General features: G+C 40.2%; 2 protein-coding genes across 12 annotated transcripts in view; one reads left to right on the forward strand and one right to left on the reverse strand.

Annotated features, from left to right (window-relative positions):
* brsk2a (BR serine/threonine kinase 2a) overlaps nucleotides 1-14,911 on the forward strand; it is a 258,655-nt gene extending 243,744 nt beyond the window's left edge. For 4 of the 10 annotated variants that reach the window (XM_037542512.1, XM_037542516.1, XM_037542518.1 and 1 more), the window contains 4 exons: nucleotides 4,213-4,336; nucleotides 4,993-5,173; nucleotides 6,637-6,726; nucleotides 12,444-14,911. In XM_037542512.1, the coding sequence (XP_037398409.1) occupies nucleotides 4,213-4,336; nucleotides 4,993-5,173; nucleotides 6,637-6,726; nucleotides 12,444-12,655 (607 nt within the window). In that variant the 3' untranslated portion in view covers nucleotides 12,656-14,911. Of the gene's footprint in view, nucleotides 1-4,212; nucleotides 4,337-4,992; nucleotides 5,174-6,636; nucleotides 6,727-9,591; nucleotides 9,816-12,443 lie in introns of those variants that run through there. The other 6 variants (XM_037542515.1, XM_037542519.1, XM_037542521.1 and 3 more) reach the window with 3 other exon arrangements.
* A 539-nt stretch (nucleotides 14,912-15,450) lies between these two features.
* Nucleotides 15,451-20,196, reverse strand: part of abtb2b (ankyrin repeat and BTB (POZ) domain containing 2b) — a 44,660-nt gene continuing 39,914 nt past the window's right edge. Inside the window, exons 10-17 of one of the 2 annotated variants that reach the window (XM_017717513.2) lie at nucleotides 19,537-19,802; nucleotides 19,267-19,445; nucleotides 19,065-19,170; nucleotides 17,973-18,075; nucleotides 17,607-17,697; nucleotides 17,437-17,505; nucleotides 17,065-17,178; nucleotides 15,451-16,219 (exon numbers count right to left, since the gene is read on the reverse strand). In XM_017717513.2, the coding sequence (XP_017573002.2) occupies nucleotides 16,016-16,219; nucleotides 17,065-17,178; nucleotides 17,437-17,505; nucleotides 17,607-17,697; nucleotides 17,973-18,075; nucleotides 19,065-19,170; nucleotides 19,267-19,445; nucleotides 19,537-19,802 (1,132 nt within the window). In that variant the 3' untranslated portion in view covers nucleotides 15,451-16,015. Of the gene's footprint in view, nucleotides 16,220-17,064; nucleotides 17,179-17,436; nucleotides 17,506-17,606; nucleotides 17,698-17,972; nucleotides 18,076-19,064; nucleotides 19,446-19,536; nucleotides 19,803-20,196 lie in introns of both variants that reach the window. The other variant, XM_037542511.1, reaches the window with a different exon arrangement.

Raw genomic sequence — 20,196 nt, forward strand, 5'->3', positions numbered from 1 at the left:
TGATACGGGATGCTGGTTTGCTAAAAAAATCTAAGCAATCTTGTTGTAGTTAGAATTGGACATGTTTATTTTTAAGAGGGCATGGGTGCAAAGGCTAAACAAGAGCAACATAAATGTCAATTAAACTTAATTTAATTTAAAACCTAATTGTTGACACACTTCATCAAGATTCAGAGGAAACTAGACGTAGTGTTAAAAGTTTTCCCAAGGCAGCCAAAAACACTAAGCTAAACACTGTCTGTGTAAAAGACTAATGACACCGGCTATGATCCCTAATAGCTATAGGCCTTGGAGTGTAAACTCTATTTAAGAGAGCACCAAATCCCTGGTTTTAACAAACACTTGGTTTAAGCGCTCAAGAATGATGGAACTCATGGAGCTTAAGTCATCCTATGAGTTGAGTTACCTGGTTGAGACTGAAGCCCCGCCTCACAGAAACAGATCCTGAAGAATGGACATATAAAACATAATTATTATACACATCAGCCAAGGGCATTTGTATAATCAGAGGGCAAAATAGCAAGAGCTCAAACCCCATGGGGTCTGTCTGTGCACATGCCTGCTTTCATGCCAATGCAGCATGTTTCAATGATCAGTTTCACTTATATAATATCCAAAGCTGCCTTATTTTAGCAAGATCATTTTTAGCATTTCAGCACTAATTAGTTAGTCCTCCATCAATGTTCCATCGTTAGCAGCTCTGGTAAGCATACTCAGCACAGCAGAGCAAGTTCACACAATGCTGTGTGGGGTTTTTTTCACTGGTAGCAAAAGGTGATGCATACACATGAACAGTCCTGTGCTGTACAAAACCAAAGAACACCCTTCATTTATTTCATTTGCAGTCAAAATAGCCATTAAGTACAATGTATTCATTTGATAAATGTCTGAGGACATTGCATATAAGTGAATCTATTTGTATAAGAAAGGGGAAAACAAAATGAAAATAAGTGGAAAAACTGGAGCTGATAATTGATAAAAGATGTTGATAACCACCAAGCATGACCACCCAAACTGCAACCATCAGAATAACACTTAAAGCTTTCTTCTTTTTGATGATCATGAAGCCGATACTGAGAAAAGCAAATAGACAAAAAAGAAGAAAAATTGCAAACATAGAGGCTGCCTGTGTTCTCAGAAGAGTGGACTGACCACCCCAGAGTGAACGTGAATTTGTTTGGAATTACTTCCGATGTGAGAAGAAAACGCAGCAAACATTTAAGCATTTAAGCCTGAACTTTGGAGGTGTTGAAAAACATCCCTGTAGATTTCTTTAAAAAGCTGAAAGTAAATCTGCTGAACAGAATGAAATAAAGACACTACTGGTCACACTAATATACTGAATAAGACATTAGATTATACTTGTGTTGGAGGCTTTTGTGTTATTTTCTGTTGTATTAATACCTTTTCAGCTTTCATCTTCATGCTGAAAAATGAGTAACTTGTACTTCATGCCTGTTTGCCTGGAAATAAATGAAGGGTGGCCTCTGACTTTGGCACAGCTCTGTATATATTTCTGCGCACTGAAGAATCAAGGATAAGAGATGTGTTGTAGTCCACTCTTCATGGGTACGGTAAAAATATGGTGCAAAAACCAGCATAAAAAAGCACTCCGTCTCCAGACATGGGTTTTGTAAAAGAGGAATTGCTCATCTTCAGCAGTAATCATCCTCTGATGAAAAAAGCCTCTGTGCACTTAAACCTGATTCTCACAGCTTCACACCTCTCATAAATGTGGTTAAGTATCATTGCGAGCAGTGTCTGGCACCGCCGAGCCTTTTAGTTTTCTGCTCTCTCTCTCTGCTCTTTCTGCTCTCTGTCTCTCTCTTTATTGGAAGCCCGATCATGTCCGCCTCCCACCATGACTCTCCTTACCACACACGCTGCACACAAGGCAACAGTCGAAAAGTTTTCTCTCACGCTGAGCAGTGCCTCGTCTGTAGCAAGACTACACTCTTTCCTTTTCTTTCTTGTTTCCTGTAATGCATCAGGCTTTCACTGTACCAGCTGGATAGAAATGTATTCTTCTCTCTGCCTGTCTCTGAAATGCTTTCTTCTGCATACTTTTGGCCCTGTTTAAGAAGGACTAGCCTAATGCATTTTCTTACACATTCAAACTACTGTAGATTGTAGCTTATTTAACTGTTATAGTTCCATCGGCAGCTTATGCTCAGTTAAATCTGTAAAGAATTAGTGACACAGTTCAGATGCCAACTCTTCTTCCTTACGTCACACATCTGACATGATAAGTGCTCTTTCTAGTTGTAGTCACCTCTGATGAGACCAGACTACTCCATACCCACTTAACATAGCAATATACTGAATGTACTGTGCGAAATTTTTAGGCACCTGAGAAACTTAGAATTAAAAACTGTTGCAGTGGCTTTATGTAAGTCAATGTGTTGGTTTAATCATTTTTGGGCCTTTTCTCTTCATCCCAGACCAGTATTAATTGTAGTTATTATGGAGTATCTGGTTGGCTAATCAGTACTTAATTATGTTAAATCGTGCGCTGGTGATGAAATTCATTAAAGCCACATGATCAAATCTTTGCTCTTCAGACTAGCTCACAAGTAAAAACAAGTAAAACCCACTTACTGCCAAAACACATGGTTTTAAGTAGTGCGCTTAGGTGCTTAAAACTTTTATACAGCACTGTATGTTTTTGATTTTGTGCTGGATTCTGATTTGTGCAGAGCAAAGATGATGCATTTATCCAGTCACAAATTACGTAACCAGTGTACTACAGTACTTTGCTTGTCCTACAGTGATGGATAAAAAGTTATGGCACATTTTGTATTTTTTTTATTATTATTATTTGCAGATTGAATATTACTTGTTTGTTTATCTTTGCTGTCAAAAGAAAACTCTTTACTTTCAATGTAAGTTAATTTAGAGAAAGTTTATTCCAAGAAAATTTGGAGCATTTCTACTGTCCAATCATAGTGAAATTTTCACAGAACATGAAGTGCAGCTGACGTGCTCAAATGATGTGGAAAAGTATTGAAAAAATTAGGACCCATGTTTTTCTTTGAACAGCAACAGTATTTAAACTGTGTTTTCTATAGACCTAATTTATTCTCGCTAAGAAATTAAACAAAACCTCATTTGACCAGAGGTGTTCTGACTTCTGCATGTGACTGTATACTGATCTATGGTAGTCGTGTAGCAATGAAGTAAAGACCTCAAGGCTTGTTATACTCTGAAAAATGTTTTAAATAACAGCACTTTTTGTGTTAAATTTTAAAGCATTTTCATTCATATTGTTACATGATTTAACACATTTAATATCGTGTTACCTGTTTTCAGCAGGATGCACAGTTAAGGACACATGGGCCAGGTTTCCACCAAGCTATTGAATTAAATTCGAGCAAATAAGCAAATGTAAAAAAAAAAAATTTAAATAAATAAATAAAATTATTCCTAAACTGTCCAAGCTTTTCAGTCCTAACATTTATTTTGGTCATACATGAATTACAGAATTAAACAAAAAAAGAAGTAGTGAGTGTCTATTAGGTTGTATAGAGTAGTGGAATACTTTGAGACCGTTTTGTCCGCCAGCTTTCAGCACTGACTGAGTAGCTCTGAGAAGCATTGGTCTAGTCTGGTTTCAGAGCTCAGCCTGGTCGGGGTTGAGAGACCAAGTTGGATTCCCAGGCTCTAAAAGCTTTACAGCTCCTGCTTTTATACAGTCTTTTATATTTCATGTAATACAAGCTTAGTGCAAGGCAATAAAGCTCTGAACATCATGTTTGTAAAAGGACTTTTGAAAAATATGAATTCAGTTTACAGACCAATTTTATCGTTAAACAGCTTCTCGTCTGTTTTGCTTACTTGTAAAATTTTAACTAAAGTATTTTCACTCCGTCTGTTTTGAGTGTTTTTGAATTTATGATAAAGTACAAATCTGGGTCTGATGATTAATAACACCAACCGCCATGTTCCAGTCCAACAAATCAGTTTTCATATCTATTATGTTATTATGTTTTAACATGTTTTATTAAGTTTAAACTGTCACACTTGATTGATGTGTACTTAGGTGAAATTACTGAGTGCTATATTCTAAATGGTGTTATATTGGCTTGTAGAATGTTTTATTACATTTTTAAGTAAGTGTAAGACATTCTTTAAAACCACTATAAACCCATTTATCAAATGTAAGCCTGTGTATTTGCACAGCACATTATAACATTATTTGTCTTCTGCTTTCAGACTTGCCAAAAAGTCATGGTTTGGTAACTTTATCAACCTGGAGAAAGAGGAGCAGATCTTCGTGGTTATCAAAGACAAGCCTCTGAGCTCCATTAAAGCCGACATAGTGCAAGCCTTTCTGTCGGTACGCAAACCCTTCGCCATGTTCCTGCTCTCGTTCTGTTCCTGCTATTTGAATCACTCTTCTGAATATCTAAGTGCACTGCTGTATTTTCCTGGCTAGTTATCAGATCGAGGGCCTGGGCCATCACAGCAACCATGTTGATAGACTCAGTGTTTCAATGTTTTGCCAACATGCTTGTGATTTATGTCACAATTCAGTAAAATGCTAGGCCATGGCACTTCAATTTTTCCCCCCAAGCGAGGCATTCATTGGAGGTCAATAGAAAATGAACCAAGAGCAGTGATCATTAGCATATAGATGCTGTTGCAGTGAAAGGCTCTTAGTGCGGAGGTGGCAGCAAATGTCTGCGTAGCAGCAGCTTGCCTGCTGCTGTTGAGGTGTGCTTGTGCTCTTGTGAAAGCCACTTTTCATGGCCTATTGCATGCTTTCTTCACTGTCTACTGTGTGGAAAGTTTGTCAATAGGAAACCTAACTTTTCAGGTTGATGCAGTTTCTTTCAGTTTAGGCTGATCTACATGTAATCTGTGAGGTATTTGTATTTTTAAAGGCCTCTTCTCTTCTCTTCTCTTCTCTTCTCTTCTCTTCTCTTCTCTTCTCTTCTCTTCTCTTCTCTCCTCTCCTCTCCTCTCCTCTCCTCTCCTCTCCTCTCCTCTTAGATTCCAAGTCTCAGTCACAGTGTGATTTCTCAGACGAGTTTTCGGGCAGAGTATAAGTCAACAGCGGGCCCCACTGTCTTCCAGAAGCCTGTGAAGTTCCAGGTGGACATCACCTACACAGAGAGCAGCACAGCCACCAAGGAGAATGGCATCTACTCTGTCACCTTCACCCTGCTCTCAGGTAACCATAGTAACTGCTACAAACATCACTACCCTGAGCCAACACTAACCTTATTCAATCACCAATGCTATGCCTGTGAATAGCAGGTGCGTCGCTCTCTGAGAAGCTGAATACCTTTTTCACCCTCCGCAGGAGTGTCTTTCCTAAACGCCCTATCCCAGGGTGCCTACACCTTTTCTAAACTGAAAAAGAGAAAGTAGCACTTTCTTTAAAGTGCAGATCATTCATAGCATGCTGTGTTCGACATGACTTCTCCACAGGAAGCCCTACTGGAAGCGCTCCCCTTCATTTTCCCCTCCCAGAGAGAGAGAGAGAGAGAGAAAGACAGACCGACAGACAGACCGACAGACAGGCAGACAGACCGACAGACAGACTGACAGACGGACAGACAGATAGATAATGACTGAGTGAGTGACCCGAGTGAGCGAGTGACTGAAATTGAGTGAGCAAGTTACTGAAATTGAGTGAACGAGTGACTGAAATTGAGTGAACGAGTGACTGAAATTGAGTGAGCGAGTGACTGAATTTGAGAGAACAAGTGACTGAAATTGAGTGAGCGAGTGACTGAAATTGAGTGAGCAAGTGACGGAAATTGAACAAGAGAGTGAGTCAAATTGAGTGAGTGAGTGACTGAATGACAAAATGAGCGAGTGAGAGAGAGAGACCAGCAATTATAGGGAGAGAAAGACCTACAGAGATTAGAGCGAGAGAAAGAGACCTACACAGAAAGAGAGTGTGAGAGAAAGAGAGAGGAAAAGAGGCCTGGATAGAGAAAGAGAAAGAAGGAGAAAGTGGGGAAGGGGAAGCAAGAGAGAGAGAGAGAGAGACCCACTGAGATAGTGAAGGAGAGATAAACTTAGAGAAAGAGGGAGAGGGTACGCTGTAAAAGGCCTCTTGCTCTCCAGCACAGTGTGCTCAAACAGGCAGTGTGCTAATATAAGCTCCACACTCTAATTATCACCGTTGCAAATTACATCAAGTTTCTGTCGCACTCTCACAAGCAATTATAAGCAGAGCAAAAACAAAGGAAGCACCATTAGTCAGACTGTTCTCATAGAAACACATTATTTTACAAGCTAATCAATTATTATTGTTTCTCATTTTAGCCATTATATCAAATATGGCTTTTGAGAGACTCTACAGGTAGCAGTTGTGATTTAATCTTATGGACTGTGTAGTCAGATTCCTGTTTCAGAGAGACAGAAGTGAAGCTGTTGCAGTTCTCTGTGCTATGAGGTTGAACATGGCTGGCCCAGCTGACATGAACTGTGAGGACCTGTGTATGGGTCCACTCTACAATTCTACACTCCCATAACTACATAATCGATATAATAAGATTAATAACTGAATGATTAATCTGAATTATTCAGCTGGTTTATTAATATGTATAATATTTAGTGTAAATATTAATAATTGAATAAAAAGCCAACAGTTTAAGAAGTTTAAACCTGATGTGGTTGCAGGTCCAAGCCGGCGCTTTAAGCGAGTGGTGGAGACAATCCAGACACAGTTGTTAAGCACACATGACCAACCAGGGGTCCAGCAGCTGGCTGGTGAGTAAAACCCCCTCCTTCACGCACCTCTCCCCCATCTTCTGCATGCTTGTACCCCCCCACCCCACTATGAACCACTTCATAGCACGGCAGATCCACACCAGAGCTCCTCACGCCTCTCAGAGAGAGGGGGATGCCCCTTCCCCCAACACACTGCCCCACCCCTCCACTACCATTATTTACCCCAACATGCATTGATCAGACTCTGCATGAAGACGCAGAGCCAAAGAATAGAATCAAATGGGTGCTTACACAGACCCACTGCTGAGTGATCTGATCAGTGTTTTATGGGAGTTTTTTATTCTCATAATCATCAATAAAGGGTAATATGATGGCAGGAATTAAGGAACAGTTACCTCATTTGGTGGGTTTATGAAAAAATAGCTTTTAGAGACAAAATGTCCCAAAGTGCTGCCCTTAGTGCTGTATTTAGAAGATTGAGATGGAAAAGGAGAAAAGAAAGAGAAGTGTCTTTGTCCCTCTTCTATGCATGTATTTACTTCTGACTTATGCCGCTAACTGCAAGCCTGTGTCCTGCACACCTCCTTGATAACAGCTCCCCCTACTGAGCCAAAACAGGCCCTACAACAGCAGCTGAGTCCTCATAATCAATTACAAGTAGTTACTTTGTTTAAAGGGCCTATATGATACATTTTTGTCCATTCTTGTTTTTTTTCCCTTTTAGCCCACTTATAGCATCTCTGTAGTTTGATGAACCATAGTGCAAAATAATTTTGTAAAAAAAAACTGCCTTTAAGATTTATATTCATAATCAGGCTTTATTTGGTTTGGCTGCTCCATTTTGTACCTCATTCAGAATGCAGTTAATCTGTTGTAGATGGATATATAGTAATGTGGAAAAGGCACCTGAGAAAATCATATTTAAATGGATCATTATGTGGGCAGTGTAAACATAAGTATAGTTATCATCCAATGCCTGGTTTGACTAATCAGTGCTCAGTTGTGCTGATAATGTAATGTAACAAATACATCTGGATAAATCTGGACCTTAACAAGCTCATTGCTTGCTTTTTACTGCAGTGCCGTTACTTTGCATTTACAAGCAAAAACACTTATTTCTGAATGATTTCCTAAGATTTTTCCACAGTGCTGTATGCAAATGCATTTGTTTTTGCTGATTTGACCTAATGTCTACCACTGTGGTAGCCCCAGTCCTGAAGACTCCATGCTCTGCACATTTTAGCTGCTTTCCAAAAGCTAGACTGCAGCCAAGAAAGGTGTGTCCTCGGTAGCATTGTCCTATGAAGTCTCCTTATTTGTATTACATAATGCAGAATGGGACGGTGTATTAAGGCTGCTTTGTTACGTCATTCAAAAGGAGTTAATATGAAATTTTAATTGAGAAAATCTTGTAGATGTGAATGGAGACTGAATGTTCTCTAAAACTGTCAGACAGCAGGCTGCATTTCTCGCCTGTTTTTCGGAGGATCATTCTGATTGGAATAGCCTTCGGTGAAGTAGTGGTCTATGACTGTAGCCCACCTAGACTGCAGCCTAACTTCTGAAGTGCAGTTTTTGTTTTCCTTCATCTAGCACACTTTATTTAATGCATTAACTAAGCCCCTCATGTGTTGGGTCATGAGTGTTAGAGCAAAACTCTCTTAGGAAAAATCTTAAAGATGCAGGGGGTCCCCAGGGCTGGGAATGGCAACTGCTGGTATACCACATGTGGCTCTGAGTGAATAATCCTTCATAAAATCATATTAGTGAAAAAGAACAAAGCAGCAATCTGAGATGTAGTAAGAGGTTCTGCTGTTGCAAGGGTCTCAGTAGAGCAGTAACAGTGTGACTCAGGTGGTCTGCTGTGATTTCAGGGAGGGGGAAGCACCAGGGTGGAACATATACCCATCTCCACTCACTCAATGTGTCACACCTGCTGCATCCCACATCCATGTCCTTTCTCTCTTCCCCCACCCCCCTTCTGCTTTACTATTGCTTTTTCCTCTTTCTCCTATTCTCTGTTCTTCCTTTGCTCTCTTTCTCCTTTTCTCTCTCTGTCAGGCCCTTCCCTGCCTCTACCCCGCCTCACCTCTTCACTCAGTATGGAGCAGCTCAGAGCCTGTAGAATGCAAGCTTGTATAGATGTGTGTTCAGAGGAGATCCAGAGTGTTGCTCTGCCACATGAACTCGCCTTCTGAGTTTTGACATTTATGCAAACAACCAGATAGATACAAAGTAATGACGTGTGTGTGTGTGTGTGTGTGTGTGTGTGTGTGTGTGTGTGTGTGTGTGTTTGTTTACATATGCAAATGAAAAAATATCTCCAGAGTTTATATTAGCTTTCAGAAGAGCATTCCAACAGAATCAGATTCTTCCACTTTAATGGAAGATGTAAACATCTGTTCAGACTAATGTCATGTGGTGACAAGTAATTGGTTCCACTTTTGAACGGTTAAGAGCCAAAATGATGACATAATTAGACCCCTTCAATCATGTGGTTTTATGGTCTGTGTAATGGAGTGTACTTAAGAAAACTAAACATTTTCATTAAATTATATTTCACACATGCTGTATTCAGTAGGGATGTACAATCAGAGTCAGCCAAGATCAGAATCGGCAGATCTTTTGCTCACAACATAAAATCTGCAGTCAAATTATTATTGTAATGGGCCAGCGTGGCTGTAAAGAAATCAGAATAAAAATTAATTTTGGGCCATTGCAGCCCTGCTGTTCAGTATATTCCTAGAAATGTTGCTTTATAGATCTATATACTATTTGCAAACAATATGTAAAGAGAAGTATTACACAGTGGTCTTCTGAGTTCTTGACACCTTTGATTGTCCCATTTTCATTGAGGTAAGATTTTTCGGTCACTCATCCATTCTCCCTCTCCTGTGAACCCAGAGAACTCGCAGTGCACTGGAAAAACAGCCAAAATCTCAAAGTCAAAGTGTGGTAAGACCTCTCTGTTCTCTGAGAACGTGCACCTCACAGAGCACTTCAAAAAGGAAATTCCATGGTCCATGTTTCAGTGTTTACATTTTTTATTGTTAAATTTTCTTCTTAAGATATGCTACAAAAACCTCTGTCCCATAGACCCCCAAAGTGCATAGAACTCTATTATGCTTAAAGCTGAAAGTAAACAGTTCAGCTGCATCACATCCTTAAGCAAAAGTGTGAATTATTTCTTTCTTTATTTATTTGTATAAATTGTATACTAAATTGTATAATGGATTTATTAAAGCTGGACAGCCAGTGTTCTGTCTGTTCTCACTTCAGTTGCCTGTGTTCCTATTCCTGAGAAGGTGGTAGTATGATTTAGGGCTGATTAATGAAGACAGGACTTTTGTAAATTCCAAATCCAGATCCACCACAAGATCATTCCCATATGTAGTGATCCACAAATGTAGTGCACCTTTGTCAAATAAATTTTTTTCATGACTCCCCACAATATTCTAATCACTATGTAGCTGCTGCTTCCAGCTGAGCTGTAAGTTTGTAGTCATTCTGGATGAAATCTTACTGTAGGATACATTAGAAGTAATAGCATGAGGGGAGAATAGAATTGCTTCATTAGAAATCTTAAAAGCAAAAGGATCTCTTTTTTATTGCATCCTTTAGAAGCCTACACAATGTGTTTGATCTTAGTTGGAATTTGTAACATTGAAACATTGGAATTTTCCTTTCAGTCCACAATGTGTTTCACCTTTAAGAAACACCTCTGGTTTACGGTGCACCTTCCTTAAAATCACCCTACAGTTTAAAGCACAATTCTTTCAAATGTTCACAAAGCATGCCTTGAAGTAACTGCTCATATACTAGAGTCTATTTAAACACAGGTGTGCATGCTCCAGATATGTATTCTTTTACCACACATACATTGTATACAGTATGTTGGTTGTGCATGCAGACGGGGTCCCAAGTCATATAAAGATGTTAGGTACCTAATATCAGAGGTTCTGTGACATGGGTTTTTATATTAACTGACTGCATTGCAGCTCTGGTGGGGACTGTCCATCACTGAATATAGTGGCAGATTTCAATATTTTAGCTTGTCCAGCACAGAAGGTTAATAACTAGTAGTGTCCTCTAGAGGATGTTCAGCCTGCACCTCTCTGTTCTACATGCATACATGCAGCATTTCTCTCACTGCTTCTTCATGGCTGCAGGTTCAGGACTAACGTGTGTGTGTGTGTGTGTGTGTGTGTGTGTGTGTGTGTGTGTGTGTGTGTGTGTGTGTGTGCGTGTGTGGTACACGATTGGAGCTTTTCTCATTCAGGTATAAATTGCCTCAGGCTGCAGGCTAGTGGTTGGTGGTGCAGGTGGGCTTGCTGGGAAGGATGACTTTATATTCCCCCAGAGTCTCTGGAGGAGGAAAGAACTCCTAGATAAAGACAATATCAATATCCACCTGCTAATGTGCTGAGAGAGAGAAAAATAGACTGAGGAGACATTTAGAGAAAAAAGCCTTTCTTTACACACATACTCATATTAAAGTTGTGTGGATAGGTTATGAGGCTGCCTCCAGCTCTGTTAAAGGGATGCTTGTGTTTTTCTACCCAGTGTTTGTCTGGTGCCTCTGCACTATACCATCGATAACCAACAAAATCAATAATTTTGATTTGTTTCTCTACACTTAGAAAAGAGAGGAAAACGTATTTACTCAAAACACTTTTAATGTGAAGCCATTAGGCAGTTGCTGTGTGAAGCACATATTTTTGTAGAACACTTCAGTCACAGTTTTGTAAATTAAGCTGCAAACCTATATAATTTGTTCTCTCAGAAGGACTAGTTTTCCAGAGGGAAGGGTAAGCGTTACCAGTAGCTGCAGACAACTGTTAAACCTCTTTAAATGTCCCCAGTGTAGAGTAGGTTATTTAACACTGCCCATTTACTATACATCTGGCTTTATTTTTTTTGTTTTTTATTTTTGTTGTGCTGTCCCATGGATTGTCGTTGGGGAGGGGGAACTGTAGTGCAGCTTGTGGTGAAATGGCCTAATATATAATAGAAAATGAAAATAATTTTGTGGGCTAAAAAGGATTATGCCACGGGCCTGACTTGACCCACGGGCCTGACTTGACCCACGGGCCTTGTGTTTTGACACTTGGGCTGTAGATGGGCTGTGAGCTTATGTGTGCTAACAGTTTTCATTTAGGAAGTTAACAAAGCATGCAGTATTACCAGGGGTGCCCACACTTCTGCAAACCACTGTACAGTCATGTAATTCAAACATTTATTCACATTATTCAGCAATATGCTCATGAGCTTCTGTTGTGTGTTCTGAGTAAAAGCATTTTCAGTGCTTTTTCTAAATACAGAGAACCGCACTGAAATCATTGTTGGTGGTAACTGTGAGATACAGATGTGGCACACAGTGATCAGATTTAAAACACGGAAGTATTCCTATAATAGTGTACTCCCAATATATCCCAATATTATCCCAAAATAAGACTCCCAGTTTGAGGTGCTCAGAAAGGTAATCGGGTACAAGGCACAGGGAAAAGTTTGCTCATACTGTTAGTGTGTGAGCAAAAGGCCGTCATTTGGCTACAGAAGTGCCCCTGAGTGCTCTTGTTCTCATACTCTCCATCTTGCCCTCTCCCCCTCTCCTCTCTTCTCTTTCCCTCGCTCTCTCTGTGGCCACTTCTCCTTGCGTGATCCCCATTATTCATTTGTTTGTTTGTTCTCTCTCTCTCCCTCTCTGTTTCTCTCTTCTCTCTTTTTCCTTTTTTTCTCCCCGTCTGTGTACCTAGGCAGCCCCTTGAGTAACTTCTTTGACGTAATTAAACAACTTTTTTCAGACGAGAAGAACGGCCAGGTGCCTCATCCACCTGGCACACCCAACAGACACCCGCCTAATACCCGGCGGCACGAGCCTGACCCTAGTGACTCTAAGTGCCCAGCGGGCAATGCCAGGGACAGTCCCAGGATGGTGGCCTCTGTTGGAACACAGGAGCAGCCCTAGAGAAGATGTTCCATTATAGACCTGTAGAAATAATACAATCAAGCTCTGTTTAGACCTGACAGCTTCACTGATGTACATACTATCAGCAGTGATGTAAACATCCTTTTCCAATAGGCTTCTGTCTGATGGAGCAACTGCATAAACACATGAGAAGAGGAGTTTTACAGATTATAGCACATCCATGCGTCCCCCTGCTCTGTCCTTTCCATTTCCCCTGCCATCGTCATTTGTAGCGAAGCCTTTTCCTTCATGTCTTTTTGTTTGTGTCCACCTTTCTTTCCCTCCTCACCTGTGTGATGACTTGTTTTTGCTGCCAGGAATTATCCAGAAAAGCTATTAACACCCCGCTCCCCTGCTCCACCTGCGCCCGCACCGACCCACACTCGTTGACAGAGGGCGCTGTTCGACACGAGCCAATTTCCGAGGAAGTCAGACGCTTCATCCTTCCTCACCTTCCCTCTCTCCAAACGCCTCCATGCTGCTCCTTGAGGAAAACACACACTCATGCAATCACACGCTCTCCTCTCCTCTCCTACCCGTCCACCTTTTCCTCATCCAAACTTAGAGACACAAGTGCGTACTCACAAGGTACTGTGAGATACGCCTTAACACTTCTGAATCAAATAACACACACACACACACACACACACACACACACATGGACATGCACAACTCTGGGATTTACTCAAAAAGAAAAAAGAGAAATGGGGAGAAAAGACATTACGGATTGTCCCAAGGGGATGGAAACTCTTCACAGATTGTATTATGTGCTTTTTTCCCTTTCACTGTTGACTTTCTTTTCAATGAGCTGGGTTCGTTCAATCTCAAACCACTGCTGCAAAAGGACTGAAATGCTTATCCAGTAGGGGTGGGGCGGGTAGGGGGTAATATTGAGAGGAATGATGAAGAGGTTAATGAGATTATACTAATGAATGATTTGTTCTGTTGTACAGACCAATACACTTCTTATGTATAACAAAATGTCTAGATGTAATACTAATGTTTAGTTCTGTTGTAGATTCAGATTCAATCTTGTGCTGCCACATATGACATTTTTCCTTGTATTTTATTAATTTATGAAACGTTTTGTTTCACTTGACCTTATTTCAGAGTAGCCATGACACTGAAGCTAGAGCTCCATGATCATTCCGCCTGTTTTATGGTTCAAATCTCATGTCGATTACCAGCAGTAGAACACAGAGGACAGAGGTGTTTAATACATATGTGGATATTTTTGTATTTTCTTCCTTATTTATTCATATCTGATCATATTTGAACCCTCATTTATTATCATCAGATTATGTACATGAGAGGAAGACGTTAGATTAATTGAATGTTATTTATTTACATCCTTGAGTGCTTGTATGTACCGGGGAAACACAGGTTTGTTCATTTGAAGAAGAAAAAAAAGAAAAAAGAGCTTTCTTATGTCTTGAGTTAAGAGATTTATGTGGACATTGACAGTATTTTCTTTCCTAGCTTTGAATGAGGAAAAAATGTAGTATATGTTTAAAAATGGTAATTTAAGTTATTTAAGAATGTAGTCTAGCCTCTTTTGGGAGGGAATGAGCTTCTACTTGATATTTGTCAGTTTCATTGTGTGTGTACAATGGATTGAGACAAAAAAAGCTCCTCTTGAATCAGTTCTCTTGTAAATAGACTGATCTCGCCTTCTTCAGATGTGAAGCAGGTGGGTGGTTCCTGCTCTTTGCTTTTAACTTGTATTATTGCTGTGTGCATGCCAGACATGGGCTTTCCTTTGCATGGCGCTAGTGTAATTGTTAACCCCCCCTTCTCTACTTCTTACTGCTTCCCCTGTGTTACTCGAGAGGGAAAAAATTCTCAAACACCCCTCGTTTTTCTCCGTTCTTCTAGCCGCTATTTTTGTCCTTCTCTCTTTCCCTGTCCTTTAGTGCTCTGAGTTTTGAGATGCTTCCTCTTGTCTGTACCATGTACCTCTACAAGGAAACAAACTCCATCCTTCTTATGATCCCTAGTTTACTGACACAGTAAGACTTTTTTGACAGAACAAAATGAAGCAATACCTGTTGTTAACCATCCTATTTTATACAGTAGCGTACAACTGAACATGTCACTCGAGAGAAGTGAGCAAGACAAACACTAACTTTGGCCACGCAGAGCAGGAACAAACCATGAAGCTGTAAAACCCCTTGTAACATAACTGTGAGCAATTTCAGAGCGGAAAAAAAAAAAGAAATACAAAACAAAACAATAAACTCATTCACTTACTAGGAATGTCTGCCGCCTTGTGTGTGTGTGTGTCTGTGTGTGTGTACATGTGCACGCACTGTGCATGTGTGTTTCTCAAGAAGACTTTTTGCGTTTAGTGGTGTTTTCTTGCTTTGCTGAAAAGTGTGAATGAAGTACAGTACTATGCAAAAGTTAGAGACCCCCTTTTGTTTAATTTCCAGTGAAAACAGCCATTAAATAGAAATTATACCATCAAAGAGAAAGATAGATTAACTGACAATTTTGACTAGAAATTAAATAATTGAAACAGTGCTCTCTGAACACATTACTGTATGTGCCATCTCCTCTGATTCAGCTGTGGTTTGCTAAGGTAAGATGCTCTGTGGTTTCATAACCACGTCCAGCTGACAAGTTTCCTTTCATTCCAGAATCACCCTTTAGTACATCTCAGTACCTGCAGGTGGTGCTGTGAGTACATACTTGTCAGTATATCATTGCATTCATCTTACACGCAAAATCTTTTATCTGATCATAACTGTGGAGGGAATCAAGTTGCTTTCACAGGTGAAAAAATAAAAATCAAATAATGTTATATTATTTTATTTGTTTGGCATAGAGCACAATAAAAAGGGAACTTAAATAATCTCACATTATTTTTAAATAGAAAATGTCCATTTTTTCTCCAATACATTTGTTGTAATTTAGCTTATAAAAATCTCCTTTTTCCCACTCCATTCAGCACGAAAACTACCATATGAACTCTTTACAAAATGGACCCTTGTCAGAGTATAGCGGGTGGGCTGTTCCTCAGACACAATTTTAGGGTTTCTAAAGTTTGATAGCTTTAGCTACAAGAATGCCACTGCATTCAGTATATATATAAAAAAAATATCTTTACACACTTGTGCAGTCTTGCTTTGTCCATTGTTGCTCCCAATGCATGAATCGGTTGTCATTATTTCTGCCCACATTGCTCAACATTCACATCCAGCTTCTTTGTGTCCAACCACATTATCCTCCTCTGCTTCTCTTTCTTCTTCCACTTTCTTATTTTTACTGCTTCCTCCTTTCTTTTTTGCTCTCTGGCTTTCCCAGCATTATCCACCTCAACCTTAATTTTTCCATCTCATGCTTCTCTGTGGTCTCATCTCACACGCGAGAGGTGATGTGGAGTGAACGGAGCCTGCAGGTTAGAGTAGCCTCTAGTTCCTCCAGGAGCATGTCTCTCACTGGGCATGAGCGTGTCGTGGGTCCACAGAGTAGCCCCCGGAAACTCTCTCTCTCCAGAAGTTCACCCATGTTCTGGAGGAAGTAGCCCTCACAGTATGCACTCAGCTCTGCTGCCCCGTGTGCCTGAAGCATAAAGATAAGTTACAGATGTAATGCATACAGCTGTTCACAGGTGACTGATAAACAGTCATATACAAATGTTTAGAATGGGTCAAATGACATATTTTATTGATTTTCTAAGTCAAAATAAGTTAACATACCCTCTACAGGGAAGAAACAAATATGACATGTTTCTGCTAAGTTTAGTGCACAGTTTTTATTTATTTGTTGAGTTTAATATATTTGGAAAAAAAATTTATTCTCACTTGTATGTATCTGCACAGGTCACACTTATTATTTTTTTAACTCAGCAAATAAACAGTAATTGTGCTTTTAAAACCTGTGCAAAAGTGTGTTCTCTGTAGGGGATGTGAACTTATTTTTACTTAGAAAATCAAAACATAATCTGACCGGGGCACCCAAACTTTTGCATACAACTGTACACGTAGTTTCTGTCATCCCACCAGCTACCCTTTACACTGTGTGAACATTTAGAGATAAATTGATCCAAAATTACTTGACATAAAATATTGTTGCATTAAATTGCATTAAAGTTCAGAACATTTTTTCCCTCTCATTTCTTAAAATTTTATTTTTGAGATGTTGAGGCTATTATGGTCTGTGAGCTCAGTTTGAGTATCTAATATAAACAGATGTCTCTGTATAAAGGCTTTCATTGGTATAAGTAAGTAATGTGTAAGTTAGTTTTTTGTAATGTAAAAAATATTCAATGATACACAAGAATTAGACTCCTACACTGCAATGGTCACTATGTTTAAAGACTAAATAGCCCATAGCACTGAGATGACCCCAGAAATATGTGCGCTATTCACTCTGGCTGTGTTGTAGATGTGGACTGTGCAGTTTACCTTGGCAGTGTTGTAAATACTGACTGCGTTGTCCAGGTCGATGTTCTGAGCACACAGCTGTTCACAGTGCCGTTGAAGTCCTGCCAACTGGAATAAACTGGCCGCTGACAGCAACTGGTAGAGAACAAACACACACACAGTGATGTACATCAACACTGAATTCTGTTACTTTTCAGAGCAGGTCATCAATTTAATGTTTTTTTTCCAGTCATGTAATTTAGTGTCATCATATGAAAACTACAAATAACATCTATTCTGTTTTTTTTTTGCCAGCTATCAACAAGAGCCTTGTCCGATTTCCAGAGTCAGATCAGTTCTGTTGCTGCTCAGATATTTGTGTTTTCTGGCCTGAACTCTCTCTGTCTCTCTTACCTCCAGCAATGCCGGTATGGCCAGCTTCAGAGATTCTGTCCCCCCACAGTACAAGTATGACATCATCACCTAGGGATATAACATATAATGTGAAAACAATTAACTCAAAATCTAACAGCACAAAGCTGTTAAGCAGGACACAAAGATGAGTCATTTGCAACTACTGGTACCTGAAAAATGTTGTATTTCACATCGCTGATCTCAATATCCTTGCAGTGCTGAGAGCTATTAGAACTGTTGAAGCCCAGAAGGGACTTAAACCTGGTTAGGTTAGACAGAGAGAGTGCAGGTTTATATACATGGTTTTTGCCTAACCGAGAGACTGTACATTTATACAGAATACTCATAAAAGAACAAAAAGACAGCAAAAGTTCCCAAAAGGTAAACATTTTAATAAGCTTATTTATACAGCACTCAATCCAACAGTCATGTGAAGGGTCATATTTAAAATCAATTATCCCCTCATTGTATCCCTTTCATCATCCCTCTCTTCACCTGTAATAGTTCCCTCTTCATGACAAGGAGGCACATCTTACCTCTCAGATGCTGTAATCAGCAGAACCCTATGAGCATAGAACGGCTTCCCCTCCACCAGAAATGTTACATCCGACATCTCCTGGTTATTCAGAAAGTGAGGGTCTACACAGAGACAGAGAAGAACTGATTGATTGATAATTGGTGAAGTAATACTACTAGATAATGACACAGGAAGAGATTAAGGCCCAATCCCATTTCACCCCTTGCCCCTACCACTTAGCCCTTAGCCCTCTGTTTTGTGCGTTCATGTCTGGGGTTAGGGTGTCCTGATTTTTGTTGAGATGGAGGGGTAGGGCAAAGTGTTAGGGCTATATGGCCCTCCAAATGGAGATTTTTCAGAGGCTCCCTCCAAACGGAGTGTTATTAGAAAAAAACAAAAACTGGAAAGATGGCTGCATGAGCAACCAAAGAAGCCCACAAATGTATTTTCTCCATTAAAAATCACTATAACCATTGTATTATCTTAGTTTAATGCTGTTTCAGTGTATTAAGATCGTTTTCTTCATAACAAGCATACAAAATGGTAGCTAGCTAGCTAATTTCCCGTTCCACCTTAAATAGTCTAGCAGCGTTGACACCTCAAGTGCCAGAATGTAACTGCTGCACGATTTAAGGTGGGATGGGGAAAACTGAGGCGGAATTTTGGAAAATTGGAATGGGGAACAAGAAGCTGGCGAATAGCTAACTTCAGCTTCATATCACCAACGAATTAGCAGTGGGTGATAATAAATAATTGTCTTAAACCCCGTCCTTGAAGGCATATGATACTCTAAATGTAATTAAAGCCCAGCAGCGATGTCGCTGAACTCTGCTATCACTGAAGACGAGTTGGGTTGCCTATAAAGCAGCGCTAGTAGCTGTTAATGAAGTGATGTTTTTTTTGTTTTGTTTTTTTGTTTTTTGAGGGTTGCCCCATTTCATAGGGCAAGATTTCAACCACTACCCCTTGTAAACTCAGTTCAAAGGGGTTAGGGTGACACTCAAAAACAAGGGGTAGGGGTAAAAAGAGGAAATGGGATTGGGCTTTTTCTGATACTGCAACACTGCAACACTTAAAAAATGTCACCATTCTACATAAATATCTCTTTTACCGAGCTGTGCTGAGAGAGTGGACTTCATCTCTAGAATGAGAGGAATGGGAGCCTGTCCATAGCAGTGACTGAAGATGGAGCCTAACTGCTGGATTATAGCTTCATTCTGTGCACACAGAGACAGACAATAAATAGCAGTCAAGATGTGAGACTTCTCCATTATTTTTGGAGCCTGCAGTGTTAGTGTGTATGTGCTTGGTACCTTGCTGCTCTTGAGGATGCTGAACATCAGTGGTAGGCCAACAGAGAGCAGCTCTTCGCAGTAATCCTCCTCCCTGATGGAGGTGAAATCTCGCAATAGAGAGAGTGTGACAGCGGCTCTGGACTGCAGCTGCGCACTGCGCAAGGACTCCAGCCACACATGCAGCTTCCAGGGCACTCCTGCAGGGGGCAGCACAGAGTCACTCTACCTGGTTTGTTCTGATTTTGGTTTATTGATAGATAATATACTCCACAGGACATGCTGACCTACCCAGTGACCGAAGCTCCATGGTGACATCCAGATAGCCATGCTCAGCGCTGTAGAATGATGCCTCTTGAAGGGCCTTCATACGAGCCTTGCAGAGGCGAGGCTGTCCCCCCTCTGAGGCCAGACTTGGGTTAGGAGAGGGTGGGATATCGCCATTCCTGCTGGGTCCCCCTGCTTCGTTCTCCACACCCTCCGCTAAAATCTCCTCCAGGGAGAGCACATCCTCCTTCACCTGCTGTGGCTGAGAGAGGAGCTTCCTCAGTACATTCCTACAAGCACAAAAAGAAAAAGCAGTTAGAATGGTAACGATGAGTGATGGTTATGGACTACTACAGTCGAAGTGAGGTGCCTGCACAGCCAGCTTCATATTAATCTGTATGTCTTTGGCAAGTTATTGCAGCCATTAATAAGTGGACTTTTGAGAGATACCATGTCTATTTATTATATTGTACCTTTTCATGAGTACTTTTTTTCTTCACTACTGCTGATTTTATTATGGTTATTGCAGAAGCTACTGTTTCTATCTTACATGAAAGAACTCGTTTATAGGAAATGGCACACTGGCACAGTAGCAGTAATAAAAAGGACAATTGTATTTATACTGTTGTGTGAGATAAGTACACTGAAAAGACTAATACTACATATTTATGTTATTTGCAGTCC

The sequence above is a fragment of the Pygocentrus nattereri genome, chromosome 11 (genome assembly GCF_015220715.1).
Source record: "Pygocentrus nattereri isolate fPygNat1 chromosome 11, fPygNat1.pri, whole genome shotgun sequence".
In the NCBI taxonomy this organism is placed as follows: domain Eukaryota; kingdom Metazoa; phylum Chordata; class Actinopteri; order Characiformes; family Serrasalmidae; genus Pygocentrus; species Pygocentrus nattereri.